Source organism: Notothenia coriiceps, unplaced genomic scaffold (genome assembly GCF_000735185.1).
Source record: "Notothenia coriiceps isolate Sejong01 unplaced genomic scaffold, NC01 NC01_scaffold00018999, whole genome shotgun sequence".
NCBI classification, from domain to species: Eukaryota; Metazoa; Chordata; class Actinopteri; order Perciformes; family Nototheniidae; genus Notothenia; species Notothenia coriiceps.
The window spans coordinates 1,861,149-1,872,880 of record NW_011351700.1 but is presented as its reverse complement, the minus strand read 5'-3'; the positions used below and the strand labels follow the sequence as shown (position 1 = coordinate 1,872,880).

The window sequence follows — 11,732 nt, the reverse complement described above, 5'->3', positions numbered from 1 at the left end:
GTATGGAGGAAAAGAGAGAGGGTTGTGTTTTCTGACACTTGGTGAGTTCCCTGACACACCGGGGACACATATTCATGTATAAAAGACGTACAAAAGTGCATTTTGCATGATAGGTCCCCTTTAAGCAATAACAGATTAAATGCACTAACAGGGATATACCGGTACAAAGTGTGAGGGAGGACAGGGATATCACCACTTTCCGCGGAATTTGTTTATTATTTTGCAAATTTCAAAGTTTCTCACTCGCCGATGTCAATTTATCTACAAGCCGTAGCTATTTATCTGATTTCACATATCAACTCTTGGCTTTAATGTGACATTGTATTGACTCGAATGGCCAAAGAGGACTGAATTATACTGGTCCTTTGTACTTAGTGGCTAATGTGAAAACTTTTAATTCTGACTAGCTAAACCTCAACACACTTTGCTCTCCAGACTGGATGTCAACTCTGAATCTTAATTCCCTTAATCGTCCTCAGATGACAAATACCTCTAGAGTAATTTGCCGTATTAAAGCCATGGCTCAGGGGTCTTGATTTGCCAGTCACAATCCCCTCAGCAACACCTCAGTGCCCTTCAGTTCACACATCAAAACTCCAGAGTGGAGAAACTCTACCACTGAATAATTGCCCTGCTAACTTGCATGCCATTCTCAAAATGTGGTACTACAGTAACAGAGCTGAGTACAGTATACTGCAGATAAGATGGTTAGTTATTACCAGACTTTTTAAAAACACACATGCATAAACCTTTGCACCCAGAAAAGTATGTTTATACTGCTCACATCTCAATATGGTGTGGAAAAGTTGTTATGATTTGGAATGTGTTGATGACGGTGAGGGTTGCTAATGCTGCCGTTTTGATGTTTTTCGGAGAACAAGAATAACTTTGTTAGAAAGTAGCCAATTAATGCAGTAACCCTTCTCCTGCCTCAGGAAGCCAGCTCACTTTGAAGATCACAGATCCACTGAACATACAGGATATTTACTCTACACAGATCTGCTGTGTTTTGGATGGACCATGTTGAATGAAAACACGTCTCAAAAGGGTATATGCTGCATACCTGCACCTTTGGCCAACCTTGAAACTACTGGAATGTTTAGCTTTCGCAAACCCTGAGCTGGAAAGACCTAAAGTGCTTGGCACAGGTTCCAAAGTCGCTCCAGAGGGAAGAGGTTGGACAGCAAGAGTTTAGAAAGAGGCTGATGGGCTGATGCAGATCTGTTAAAGCAGAATTATCAGAGGGGTGCTCAGCCACTAACTGGCAGAGTAATTATGTTAGCATTTAAAATAGTCTGTTAAACACTCCCTCTCAGAAACCAGCTCTCCTCTCATGCACTATTTCTGTCCCTAGAGCACAGAAAGTCCATCTTGTCTAAACGGTTATATTATTGGATATGAAGATGATATACTTGACAGTGTACTAACATCATAAAATGACATGGGCTGCTAACACAGTAGCAAGCAAGGAGTGTAAGGACACACACAATTGACTCGAAAACTAGACTAAGGCTGAAATCCAATAAGAGATGTGCATAGATCGACTCAGACAGTAATTAGCTTTATAATTGGACCACACTGGGAAGGCTGGAGTGTTTGTGTAGGATAAAGAAAGAGCATCTAGGGTGCTGGTCAGTTCATTCATCTCTACCTTCTTTTTACGCAAAGACGTCTGGGTTTTATCTTTTATTTACCACTAATAGATTTGACTGGATTTAGTTTTTTTTAATGTTCTTGTGTGCATTTACATTACATTGAGTAGGTGATAGAGAGGACGGGGGAATAAAAGACATGCCTAATCATTTTAGGTGTGAACAGAGTAAAGTACCTATTCAACACGGGCATGCTCTCTCAGTGAGAAAGGCCACGTTAAAAAGTGAATCAAATATAACTACAGTCAATCAAAGAACACCCCGAGCTTTGAGAGCTTGCCAAGTCTGTTAACAGTAATAAGTCGAACAAAGTCTTCTGTGTGTGGTATGTACACAATCAGATAAGCCCTGTTCAATCAGATAGTTTTAACTGAGCTTGAAAATTGGTTGATCATATCTGAGGACATTATCCAAGAAGCCAGCAGTAGAATGTGTGTGTCTGTGAGCAGCACTGCGAGCTGTCTGCTTTCAAAATGATCTATCTCCAAAGGGCTAAATCAGCAATCTGTAGTAATTTCAATATGGAGCATTTGGCTGTGTACCGCCGTACCAAAGTGGTCATAACTCTTAAAAATAATCACAGGATAAGCAACTTCATTTCACTGATTATTCAAGTTCCTTTGAAGCTGAATCTGGCATGGAGATAAAGTCACTCTTTATAAAGTGTGGCCCAGAGAACATGTTTAATGCCTGAAGAGCAAATATTTTTGGTCTGAAATAATTCAATACAAGGACATACAGTATTGGTCAAATACTCCCCAGTCATTATATGGCCATTCAATACAACAGTTTCAGCCCACATATGTAACTAAGTATGTTTCTATAAATGTTGAGTGCCTCTAAAGGACTTAATATCCCTATTAGCAGTAAATAAATAACAGAAATAGTATAACATCGAATAGGGTAGGACATCTACCTAAAATATTAATTTAAGTTATTACATAATTTCATATTTTTCTAAAGAATGTTAGTACTTCTGCAATCTCTGCTAGCCAACAGGATAAATTCATAAGGCATGATCACTACGTATCGTGGCCGTTTTTGAAAACAGAAATATTCATCTGTACCGTAAAAGTGTGATTCTTTTCATATGGGATCATATCCAATTGGCCAACTCTTAAGTTCCCTGCTGCCACACTCCTGGCGCTTAGGGAGAAATCAGTTCGCCACACATGAATGAAACGCAGCACTGTATCCTAAAACAAACATCAGACTGTGAAAAGGGCTGAAGCTTTGCCACTTCGAATTTCAAGAGTTGCTTTTATTGGCATTTGATCTGAGAACTGAAACAGAGTAGCGTAATTGTGTACACACACACATATACACCAATTCTCCCACTCAAACACCGGCTTCCATGGTTAGTGCTTTGAAGACAAGATTGCGCCTGACCCAAAACAACCTCTCTAGGTGAAATACAAATAAAAAGCAAAATAAGATAGAAGCCCAAAATGTTAAAGCAATGTTTGATTAGCTGTGAAGGGGCAGAGAGGTCTTGGACAGTAAATGCAGTTCAACAGATGTTTTACACACAAATATTTATTTCAATTAATAGTCCAGACCAAAAAGCCGCAGTTTGTATCTGCATCATAGCAGCCCAGTTTTACAAAGATGTTATGGAGGGTGCGTCTCAGAAATAAAATATAGAGGTGGGGGGAAAAAATAATTTGAAAGTAATGACTGTTCCATAGACTTCAGACCATACGTATGCTGCTATGTTCACAGTCAGGTAAAATGCTCATCAACAGCTGCTATTGTAGGCTGGGATACTTATGTAGCTTCTGCCAATACACTGCAGACTGTAAAATATTGTCACGCAATCCTGTTTCTCTAGACGCCTGACATCCTAAGAAGACCAAGGTCCTTTCCAAAACGACTGCTTGCAATAAAGTTGACATCCTCTGTTGCTAGTAGTGACACCCTGCTAAACAAACATATCAAGTGGTTTGGATGCCCCTCTAGGTATGTTTACCACTCAGCTATCTATTGCTCTTCTCAGTGTTACAGCTTGCATACTCAGACTGGGTGATACTCAAGCTGCCACAAACCTGAATGCAACACTATTGAGATAGTATTTCAGTATTTGCCAGGAAAAGCAGCCAACTGAAAGACACACTCAAATTATGAAATGTATAGAAATGATGAAAGGCTTCAAAAGACTATAGTAAAAACATAATAATTTACACTGAATAGCCAAATTGTATATATATGTCAACACAGACGGCCCCACATAGAGGAAATATGACATAATCGGTTAAAAGTTTCTCACTATGCTTACAGAAAAACTGTTAAGCAAACTAAGCATAGTTGAACTCAAGCCTAAACCTGCTAAAAATGCATTTTGCCTCCAAAACAGATTTGGAGCTGATGTTTATTCTCATAAAAAAACCTTTCCTCAGTGTGCATGAGGAAAGCACATACCACAAAACCTTCAAGGCGTTTGAAGCTGCTTTCAAGCATCGCACTGGCAGAAATCTGACAAACTAAAAATGCAATTGCACCAGTCCACAGAGGTGCTGAACCTGAGCTAAAGGGCATGGACTCTTAAGGGCCTATGCCACCCAAAGTATCTAAATACCAGGGGGCATAAGAGTTGTCGGTGGCTTGTTCAAATCATTCACTCCTCCTGTTGTGGACACAATATTGTTGACTCTTTATCCACAGAGATTAAATCATGAGACATCAGCAACACACTACCCTGGTTCTAGATCAAAAACTAAGCAGGTATCAAAGAAACACAAATAATAACTGTTGGTGTAGCAATGTTTAAGTTGTGGCAAAACTCAAGAGGCTCTGATGCTTTAAACAGACACATCAGAGGTTGCTTATACTGTATATACTGAGTTACTTGTTATATTAAGTATAATACAACATTTTGGATGTTCAGAACAACGATGGACTGATATGATGCCTGGCAAAATGAAAAGGGATTGACAGACACACTTCACTTAACTTAGATTTCCCCAGACAAATCATAACCAATAACTTTGCCAACATAAGACAGATATGTGTTGGTCAAACTGTTTAAAAGGTCTCCTCAACTGACAAGAATAATATGATAAAAGTGAAGACAGAAAGATCTATCAGTTATATCTCAGCCTTTCTATCTGTTGCTGCTGTTGCCACTTGAGTGGGCTTACTTTTGCTGCTGGGAGATCACTCACAGCAAGTGTGCTGACCCACGTGTGCTTTTGACAGACATACAGAATGGTTAGAAGCATTGGAAATAATCAAAGGCTTTTTCTTCTTCTAAAACTATTTAACACATTTGCACGTGCAGGTTATTTGCTGACATCGCTATTATAGTCGCTTATGTTAAATGCACGACTACTCTCTGCTGATCCATTAATAAACTGACTGCGGATCCATAACAAAATATGAGGTTGGAACTAGACTTCAGCCAAAGTGCTCTTCGCCATGAGGTGCCTAACCCACTGGCTCACCTGTGCCAGGTGTCTCCGGGACGCGGTGCAGCGGCCCGACCTGCCGCAGCTGGAAAGCGGTCTTCACTTCATGACAGCTGTACGCGTCCACGTCGATCAAATGTGCCGCAAATATGACCGCTGACAAAATCCAAAAGGATCCGCAAGAGATTACGCGTGGGCATATTCCTCGGGACATTGCCGCATCTCACACCAGGTATCCTTGTGGATATGTAGCCTGGCTGCAAACTGTGTGACAGTGTTGAAAATAGACCGCACTCAAGTACAATGAAGCGACGATGAGTTTAAACATCTGACTAACGTTCCCGTCTGATTTTCACATAATTGGTTGGGATGAGAGGTTCGGGTCTTCTCTTGGAGAGAGGGAGAGCGGTGTGGGCTAAAGCCAGTCTGTCCCGCGCTCAACACTTTGCAGTGGTCGGCTGTCTGCATGCCTGTTTCCAAAGCCTAGCGCACACTCCCCTCCCTGTCTGTTTACTTCAGCTAAGTGCCCCAACTAAAACTCACTACAATATCCCTACAGGGACTTGCAGTGTCAGTAGCCTTATTAATTAACAACATTTTAAATCCCAACTTCTGAACAATTTCCCTTGGTGTTTTTAATTAAACAAAAACATGACTAACGTATCTTACACACTATTCGACTTATATTTGAACGTTTTGCTGCAATTGTTTGAGCCTCTTTAGAGTAACAGGGTTACAACTTAATATAAAACCGATCATTTCACAAATGTTCCAAATCAAAACCTCACCTTTCCCCATTTTTTGTAGTGGTTGTTTCTTTCTGTAACACAACCAAAGATCATTCCACTTTGAAACTAAGGGAGATACCCAAATGCACTGCAGGTGAGAAACAATTTCAGAACATGTCACACAATGAGTTGCTATTTAGTGCCCACTAGGATAATAAGAAAATGCAGGCCGATATGTGATCTGTCCAAGACAGAAACATAAATAAGTATGGGGGTGGAATTGGGTAAAACAGGATAAGATTTTGTATTTTCAGAGTATAGTAATGGTTGAGTTGCATCTGATTCTCCCTGCAACATGGGGAATCCTGTGCTCACTGTTGCTGAAGCTGTGTAGCAATAGTTGATACAGTTATTTGATTCACATTGCTGCCATCTACTGGTTAAAATGTTTTAAGTTAAAATGATCAACAACAAAAAAAGATCAGCTGTGATAGTGATGTGTTTTTCAGATTCAGTGTTCAATAATTTAGTTCGACTTAAGATTCCAAATGTAGTCAATAAACCAGAGGAGGGGTATTGGAGGCTGTGCACCTTGTAAGATTTCACCCAATGCATTATGAGACTACAGCAGAACGATCTACATGATTATAAAATGTAATTAACTTCAACGAGTCAGTATTTTTCAGCAGGTTAGGTGTGCTAGACACCACATTAGGTGTGTGACACGTTAAAGTGTTTTGCACTTATCTTAGAAAGGTTCTCACCACGGCTCGTTTAAACCATTTTCTGTTAAATGCAACCCTCATAATAACATTTCAGTCAGACAACTCACGTGTTTCTTTAACATGTTTATTAGAAGCAGCATATAGTTGAGTTTGGCGTCTAGGCTCGGGCCTCATCACTCCACAGATATACATAGCACGATGAGTGATGATTAAATAACTAACCCCCCGAGCCTACAGGTGGAAGCTGGGGTGGAAGCTGGGGTGGTGGTGGGGCAGGCAAGCAGCAGCAACGTCGAAGTAGCTGCAGCAATAGCAGCAGCAAGCAATGCATAGAGAGATATCTGGCAGGTTAAATAGAGCGGCATATCAAGAAGACTCTGTTTGGTTGGTTGTAGAGTGGCAAGGGACGTTGTGTATGAATGCAGCATAAGTGCTGGAGTTGACTGTCTGAACTAGCTCGCAGGCTTCGCCCCATTAATGATAGCTGCAGTTCACTTAGAAAGTTGTCTGGTACAGTACATGTGTGCAGAGGCATTGTTAAAGTTATCAATTCCAACTGTACACTTCCTGCTATGACAAGTCAAACTGTTAAAATGATCTGTAGGCAGGAAACACTTTGTGAACCTGGTTTTATGTATGGCTTGCTACATAAACAAAGCATTAAGCTGACATTAAGTTATTATCTAATGTGATGAGGGCGAGTTTATTGCCGGTCTTAGTTTTGTTGCAGGTCTGCTACAGTAGATATTTCCATTCCTACTTATCTACTGGCAACTGCTGGTATAATGAACCACCCATCCAATGGCGTTCATGAAACACAAACAGCTGCTGCTGCCACAATACTTTATTTAACTTTAACAACACAAATACTCTACTCTTCTTCCGTTGGCTAGGAAGCAAAAGCAGCCAGGAATAAATAAAGTGTAAGGTTACACAGTGACTCCACAACAAGAAATATTAGCTACCACAAAACAGCAAACAAGGCATGAAGGTCACCAAGTTTGTTGTACACATAACATAGATACAACATACGGTCTTTCTTTACAACTACATAGATCTTATACACAGTAGTAAAGACTGAAAAACCATTCATTAGTTGTTGTGTCTGTAACAAACCTCTGCAAATGCAGTTTTCCTCAATGTCCTGTCTGTGAGTTTCTGTAAGCTGATATAAGTAAGTGCAGTAGAGGGTGCTCTTGAGTCAAATATAGTCCAAATGTTGTCCTTATCACTTGTGTGATACTGAATATATACACAAGTGATTATATTACTGCAGAGGCATAACATAACATTGGGTGCCATGTGACAGAGATGTAGCCCCTGTAGAAGGATCCAAATATTTCAGTCAAGATTTAGCTATTGGGGCACCAGTAGCTCTGGTCCTCTTGTTTTATGTTGCATCATTTGAGAACAGCAGACTCAATGGCTCTTTAGCTAGTGTAATGCCAAACATTTTTGACTCAACAGCTTTTGTGTAAGTGGTAAACTTACAAGGGCATTTTATATGATTGTATACGATACTACTTTCAGGCTTAAAATACACTTACCTGAAGGAGGCCCTCTGCAAAAGCTAAAGCACATCACAGTGCTGAAGTTGTACAGCAAAACATGCTTGCTCTCAGATGCTGCTCTCCCATTCCTGCAAGGCAAATATGTTCTTAGTTAGTCCCATTGCCTCAACATGTCTTATACGAACAGTAAACAAATCAAGGAAATTAGAAAGATCCAGACAGTCTCGGCGGGACCAAAAGCTTGGAGTCATCATTAGAAGTGACAATTGAGTTTTAGAATTATCTGCCAAAATCATTAGAGATGTTACTTGGAGAGTTCAACGGTTTCTTTAAGGAACTTATTTCCACTTATTTCCATGAGTTAACTTATTACAGCGTAGGGGTATCAACCAACACAAGGACAGGTTTAGCTTTGTTTGCCTTAGAAAATTAAAAGACATCTAAAAAAGCATTATAAAACAGCAATCATATTATAACTCCCAATTCTGCTTTGTCTCTTGGTAAATGATCATCACACCAAACAGCATCAATTTGGAGAGAGTGAGTCAGAAGGGCTGTAGCAAGCTAACTTAGTTAAAAGGGATGTGAACTTGTCTGAAATCCAATACATTTACTGTCATTTTTAACAGCCATGCTGAGGATTGTTCCAGCAGGAATAGAGCCAGCTAATTCAAAGACTGTTTTTTGTCGTTTTACAACTTGTGTGAGAATACAAAATAAGGAAAAAAACAGTTGCATTCTGAAATAAAATATGTTTTGAACTTTGGGAACAATAAATTACAAATTATATATGGCATAGAGTGGAAGACCCTTGTGTAGGTACAGCAATGCCATGTGTTTTGTTTATATTATGTCATTGACGTTGTTGTTAGCACAACACACAGACCAGTGTAGGCTAGTTGACCAAAGCTAGGGCCTACCATAGACTATATGAAGCCTTCCTTCCACGGTAACTTAGTAAGTGACTTTATTAACCAACGTTAGTCAGCTAACAAGCTAAATAAATTAACACACGTTTTAGCTAGAGCCAGTTTGTTGTCACTCAGCTAACTAGCTAGCTAACTGTTTTACAGTTTTACAGCTAGCTAGCCACCCGCAGTTAGGGTTAGGCAGGGGTTGGTTAGGGCAGGGGTTCCCAAAGTGGGGGTCGCAAGATGATTACAAAATAAAAATGGAAAATTAAAAAAAAAAATTATAAAAAAAAATTGATTAATTTAATAATTAATAACGTTTGCATAGACATTTTTTTCTTTGACAATCCACTTGCGCAGTGTTTCTCAAACTTTTTCTTTTTTTTTTCTGAAATTAATTCACGAGCACCAACTATTTCTTTGTAGGATGTCCGTTATTATGACTAAATCTTGTCAAATTTTCTTTCTTTTTTTACTCCGATTCTATAATGACTTTAATCCTAATTTGGCCGACAGACTCAATGAGCTTTCCAATGCTCCTGAAAAGTAATGTTTTGAATGTGAGGGAGTCTAATTGCATTATTATGTGTTTAACTTTAACATTTGATTTAAGACAGTGAGATCTATTTCTCCAGAAAGGTGTACAGGAGACACTCTTGATCCTGCTGCTCCTGGTAAGACCTTTTATGCCATTTATGTTTCATGTGAGGAAAGACAAAAGTTATGTATTTGGTCAGCAGATGGCGCCAATAACCCTTATTTCTTCTAGCCATTCATTAATGCTCATGCAGGTTTGTTTTTCTGTAATAAGTACCTTTAACATAAGACAACAATTTTCTGCTATTTTAACATACCATCCGACTTAAATTAACTTTTTTTTATACAGCCCATTGTTAACCTTATTTTAAAGTACACATGTTGTGATAACAAATATCATGTTTCCCTTGTTAGGAGTTGGCAGGAGTAGGTCAGTAGTCAGCCCTAGCATCCTTACAGTCATCACATAAACATGACATGTATTCACTGAGCAATCAATTTGTTATCCCTGAAGGAAAACATCAGTCAGTATTTACACAGACCCACAAAACTGTCTACAGTGTTCTCATGTTGAGATTCTTTTAACCATATGATGAGTTAACAAATATTACTGTGGTGATGCCAATTAAGCACATCCAATCCTTTGAATAGGACTTCAGTCGGATGAAGTGGCTGCAGTAATCGTGGCAGGGGATCTTTCATTCTCTGTCCACATGCTGTGTCTGAGTCCAGTGGTTAGCAGACCATCTCTTGGGGCTTTAGCCCATCAGTTCTGGCCCTCTAAACTGGGTATTTAAGGGACTTACAGGGGGTTAAACCCCAAAGATTGCAGCCCTCACCCGCCTGTTTGAGAGATTATGTTCTTCAGTCTTCCATTTTCACCTCTGTCTTGTCGGAACAGCAGGAAGTGTGGAGGCTAGACGTTAGAGACATGCCTCAGCTTGACATCTCTGGAGGGAGGAAGTTGTGATAAATGAGTTTGGAAAAGCTTGATTAAGTAGAACATCACTGCATGCTGTGCAGCTGAATTCAAAGTAACTTGTGGGTTAGATTTTGGGAAACATCTTTCTAAGTAATGGAATATATATAATATCTTGCAATCAGAGAATCCTAAAAAGTGTAAATTGAGTACTTAAATGACATGCAAGCATGTAACATGGAGTGGTCAAATGTCTGCACAGTGCAGTCCAGAGCCGGAACCTTATGCTCCACTCCTCTCAACTAGATGTGAGGAGTGGAAGTAAGCCGTGCTGCATCTTTAATGAGAGTCTGACATCTTCAGGCTCACTATCTGTCCAGCTAGTGCCTTCTTTATCCGTACCTGCATGGCACTCACTGAGGGGACAGAAAACACAAAATGCCACTAAGCCCACAGATGCTTTCAAGAACACCCACACCCACACCCTCCCTAGAAGTGAATGCCATGTATAGTAGCACAATGTGTAGGTGCCAATCCCTGACAGCAGGAAATTGCACTTAATAACACCTCGTAAAGCATAGTCCTTGCCCTCACTCTCTATATCCTCAGTGGCATTTAATTGATTGCTTAAATGGTTTTCATAGACTCTTCATTAGCCCGTTACAGCAGTGGATCAATACCAAATCATTACATGCATGATTGAACCAAGTACCAGCCATGTGCTGCAGGGCCCATTGGTTTGCATTTGTAAACATTCAATTATTGTGACACTGGCCAACTACATGAACTGGCAAGGTGATGCTGCTCTGCCAAAAACGTACATGCACTGGCTTGTCATTAACTGAATGAAGGATACATTATTAAAGTAGAACAACAATTAAGTATTGGAATCAGCATCCAGTTTAAGATGAGCAAGGATACAATTAATATGTATAGTTGAGACAGCCAAATTGGAGCAAATATCCAACGTGCCAATACCAAACATATGTTGCCTTAGGGGAGAGCCTCGCTTCTAAGTTCTGCTATTGCAATATACAGTATACTCACAGGTAGCCATTAGTCTACTGCAGCTCACATTATCATATCAAATGTTTAAGATCGAGAGGTTTAATCTAACAAGCTGTTAACTAAACAAATAAAATACAATAGCTAAACAACATTTGGGGATGAAATCACACCAGCCACAAAGCCAAATCTGCTTTCTTTCACTTGATCAGCTCCGCCTTCATTTATATCTCAATGACATACCTGTAAAGTGTTGTGACTGTGCCAGACAGACAGACAGACAGACAGACAGACAGACAGACAGATAGACAGACAGACAGACAGACAGACAGACAGACAG

General features: G+C 39.8%; 1 protein-coding gene across 1 annotated transcript in view; it reads right to left on the bottom strand.

Moving 5' to 3' along the window:
• Nucleotides 1-5,564, bottom strand: part of gpc5c (glypican 5c) — a 93,509-nt gene extending 87,945 nt beyond the window's left edge. Inside the window, exon 1 of the mRNA XM_010778183.1 lies at nt 5,093-5,564. Coding sequence (XP_010776485.1) covers nt 5,093-5,270 — 178 coding nt within the window. The 5' untranslated portion in view covers nt 5,271-5,564. The remainder of the gene's footprint in view (nt 1-5,092) is intronic.
• Nucleotides 5,565-11,732: the final 6,168 nt, after the last annotated feature.